Source organism: Bidens hawaiensis, unplaced genomic scaffold (genome assembly GCF_021521415.1).
Source record: "Bidens hawaiensis isolate Kalapana, Puna unplaced genomic scaffold, B.hawaiensis_p1.1 tig00002236_1, whole genome shotgun sequence".
NCBI classification, from domain to species: Eukaryota; Viridiplantae; Streptophyta; class Magnoliopsida; order Asterales; family Asteraceae; genus Bidens; species Bidens hawaiensis.
Window position 1 is genome coordinate 2,102,028 of NW_027491119.1, and position 4,346 is coordinate 2,106,373.

General features: G+C 38.5%; 1 protein-coding gene across 1 annotated transcript; it reads right to left on the reverse strand.

The window, feature by feature from the left end:
• Positions 1-292: 292 nt before the first annotated feature.
• LOC143612216 (scarecrow-like protein 6) lies at positions 293-2,297 on the reverse strand. The gene has a single exon (XM_077086255.1). The coding sequence runs from the start codon at positions 2,286-2,288 to the stop codon at positions 348-350; it is 1,941 nt and encodes a 646-aa protein (XP_076942370.1). The 5' UTR covers positions 2,289-2,297; the 3' UTR covers positions 293-347.
• Positions 2,298-4,346: the final 2,049 nt, after the last annotated feature.

Consider the following 4,346-nt stretch of genomic DNA (forward strand, 5'->3'; position numbering starts at 1 on the left):
ACCACTCAATAACACACAACCTTTCAAAGATTATTGAAAGTTGAAACCACATAAAACAAAATAGCTAGGTCAACATTCAGCAATTAATGTTTTTACAATCATAAAACACTAGTTAAGTGCAATATTTAGATCTTTCAATGATTCCATAACAAAACACATTACCTAAACATAATCAGAATCAAGATTTAACGTTTTTAGCTCCCTTAAACGGCCCAAAAAACATCATTAACAGTAATAACATCCATAATCATTCAAAATACTAACAACATTAACTACCATACCATATTACCATGTTCTTCCTTCCATCATAAATTAGCAACACCAACATAATAAAACATCCATTCATTTCAACACTTCCAAGCCGAAACCGACACGAGTTCCCGACGCTGCCAGCAGAGAACGAGCAACGAGTGCCTCTTCTCGACATGAAACTCACGAACCGGGGTCCGCTTGACCAAACACTCCGCTTGACTTTCGGTAAAGTTACTAAAGATCAACGGCGAAAACCCAGCCGACAAGAAAAGATTACGCCAATGCTGAGTCTTTTCGGGGTATACAAACCGCCCCAAAACAATCTTTTCAATCGCGGGTTGAACCAAGAACCGCTCGATCTTCTGCAACGAGTCAACTCCCACGTTGACCGCATCCAACGACTCGAGTAAATTCGAATACGACTGAAGCGCGTGTATCACATGATTCGAAAACGGCAAATCCGTCCTGTCACACCCACGGTCAACTGACACCACAATCTTCGGACTCAAACTTTTAACAAACCGAAGAACCGCGGGCGCCTGCGTTTGGTGATTCGAAAACACATGAACCGGGAGATTAACCGCCACCGCTTCATTATCCGATACATGAAAAGGCAAACCCCACGAATTCGAAACAAGAACATCAATGTTAACTATCTCAAACTCAAACCCGACATTAATCTCATTCGCAAAATGGATCAAATTCTCTCGGGTCAACCCGAGCTCAAGCTGATCATGTGTCGAGGGCGAAACAAACGCGGTGATCTTAATATAACCTACGCCATTGCTACGCAATGCGAGTTCCTGCATTAGAGAAGCCCATTGACCGCCAAACCCGATATCGAAGTCGATTAGATGAATCTGGTCAAACCCGTTTAACGATTCGAGTATCGCTTGATTACAAGTGAAATTAGCAAACTGGATCAAAGGGGAAACCTCTGAGAATGACTTGTAAGCACCAATTTTGAATATTAAGTTAAAGGGTGAACCGGCAGGGGCAATTTGGGGATTAATAATAATATTATTATTATTGTTATTGTTAATGTTAATAACAAGTGATTGTAGGAGTAAATTAAGAGCTTCTTTGAAATAAAAAGCAGCTCTTTCGAATGGCTTACCAATTGGTGAGAGCTGATGATTGAGCCGCGCCAATATCCCTTGCGCGAGTATCGGGTTAGTAGATTGGAGTAGATCTGCTGCTTTAAACAGCTGGTCAATTAACCCTTGGTTATTATTGATGGGTGTCTTCACGGAAGATTGTTTTTGAAGGAATTGAAGTGGGTTTTGGCTTGGGTTTGGACCCGAGTCGAAAAGCGCGTTCTTGTTCATTGAGGCGTTGTACTCCAGGCTTACTGGGTTGTACATTGGGTAAAGATTTGGTTTTATGTCAAATGGGAGCATTTGGGTGTCTGTTAATGGTGAAAAGATTTGATTTTGATGCTGCTGCTGGTGGTTGTTGAATATTGCCGGCGGGTTTTCCGGTAGGTTTCCGACGTGGTTGTTGCCGGAGTCAAGGGAAATAAACCCTTGATCCACTGAACCAAACCCACCGGAAAATTCATATTCCGCCGGAGCGGCGGCGACGGCGGTGGAGGTGAGTAGTTTGTTTAAGCCGATAGATGGATCTTCCACGTCACCCATGATCCACCGGAGCATGGCTTGGTCTTGGCCGGAATCGGGATTTTCCCAGTCATTTACCGGTAGTGGCGGCGGCGGTGGGTGGTGGTGGAGGTCAAGACCGCCGGCATTGGAAGTGTTGGTGGTTTCTTGATTCTCCGGTGGGGCCCAGAGCGCCGCCGCCACGCCGGCGGTGTCAGCGCCGCCGTGAGACAGGGTGGTGGTGGTGGAAGCAGGTGGGCTTGGGCTGGTGGTGATGTTATCCAAAACAGAAGTTGGCTCTTTGGTAATGATGTGCTTCCTCTTCTTGTGCTTCACCAAGTCTTGATATTGTTGGAAATGTACAAGTGGATTTGCATAAGGTACAACTGAAACCAAATCCACCACCCCCTTGTCCTCAAATGCAAAGGGTAAGGGCATCCCCTTGCTTTCAAATTATTTGTGAAATGATAATAATATTAACAAGTTTTGAAATGTTAAAAAATTGAGAAATAGAGGAAATGCATGTGAAACAAAGGCTTTTGAGGAACAAGCATAGCATAAAGAGGTTGGGGATTTTGTGAGATGATGTGTTTTTATGTTTGGTTTGAGTTGTGTTTGTGTCTGTGTATATGTGTATTGTAAACAGTGTTTCTCTGGCATAGATGGAGGGATGCGTGCAACATAAAAAAGTAGTCTAGTTACCTTCATAGTCTCTCTCATCACTTTTAATTTATTATTTTTCTTATTTATATTTAGATATATGTTATTAAAGTATAAGATATTATAAGATTTTTGATTTAATAACATGCTTAGATAATTATGATTTATTAAACCCACATTTTTGTTTTCATTATAGTTGTGGTAAATTTATTTTTTTGTGCATCTTTAATGTCTAGAACCTAACAAGTTAATGCCATGTGTAAAATTATACTTTGTGTTTTAATTTAATGGCTTGAACTATATGGATATGCGTTAGTTTCGAGCGGGTCTCCAGTTTCAGTTTCGAGCTTGATCGAGGAAGTAAAGGTGTTGGGATTTTTATGGATAAAGAATAGGAGAAGATTGAAGGGAATTAAGTGGTAAGATTGATGTATGTTTAAAGTGTAATTTTTAGTTTTTTTTTGTGGTGTTTTGGAGTTTTAGCATCTTGCTAGTTTATTTTAATAAAGTTTTGGTAGTCGTTCAAAAAAAAAAAAAAAAGAAGATAGACTTGGATGGTGTACGGATTCAGACAATTGTGTATTTGTGTTAGAGGAAGCATATGGAGGTGCATGCCCGACTTTGCGTCCAAAATTTATGACGGGATATAGGATGGAAGCGTGCTTGAAAATAGATGTAGTATTTGAGAGTAAATTTATATATTTGAAATATGAGTGAAAATCTAATGAGATAGATGATGTAGTGCGTTTGAATGCACTTGAAAGCGAATCTATCGGAGATTCTCTTATGTCTAGAAGATGTTACAAAAAGAATTAAATTTTATGTTGGGTTAATAAACAGGTTAACTTTTAAACAATTCGTTTTTAACACGCATAAATGTTTTTTTTAAAGAATCATATGATGATTTTAAAGAAATTTATTTAAATGTAAAACTTTTTATGTTTATTTATAAAATTCTTGTTGATATTCATTTCCATAATTGATTTTCTCTTTTAAACTTTTCAAAAATTTTTACTTCAAATAACTTTTGTTGAACTCTTTTGTTCGGTTACTCCCATCTCATGGAAATATAATAAGATACGCAAGTCAACCGATTGGTAATGAGAGACAAGAAATAAAACCAATTTTAATATGGTATTTACAAAAGAAAATATATAATTGAGCTGAAAAAATTATGTGAAAGAACGAATCTGAGCTTTAATCCCATGTTTGAACCCGACATGGGACGAGGGTTTACGGATTCCTTCCGGTTCCCGCACATTAGGGGGTACGGTCTTACGGAGGTCAAAGAGTTGACTTTGGACATAGCCCCGAAAGAATAAATTTACACGTGAGATTCTCTACCGTTCAAAATATATATATATATGTGTGTATATATATATATATTTATAAAAGCTAGTGTTTTGTTAATCTAGAATATAGACAACATAAAAATTGTTCAACTTCATAATGAAACGAATACAATTTATACATCCAGTTAAGTAGTTGAGTTGCGTACACAAAGACTTTATTAAATTAGGAGAGGTCTTGAGTTTAAGTTCCGCATATGACAAAAATAGGTTTCAAGGCTACGCAACGGGGTCTTCTCACATAGTGTGAGTTTCCTCCTTAGGGTAACCTCCGGTCAGAGCTGATTGGACGGATTGATATACGAGATTTCCATTAAGGGCGTGCCAGTCGAGCGACCCAAACATGAGTGTTCACTAACGTGTTCATAATAAAAAAAAGAGTGAACTGCGGTTTTCATTCCTGTGGTTTGTCCAAACATGCAATTTTAGTCAAATAGTTTCAAATTTGTGATTTTCGTCCCCATGGTTTCATTTCCCTTGCAATTAA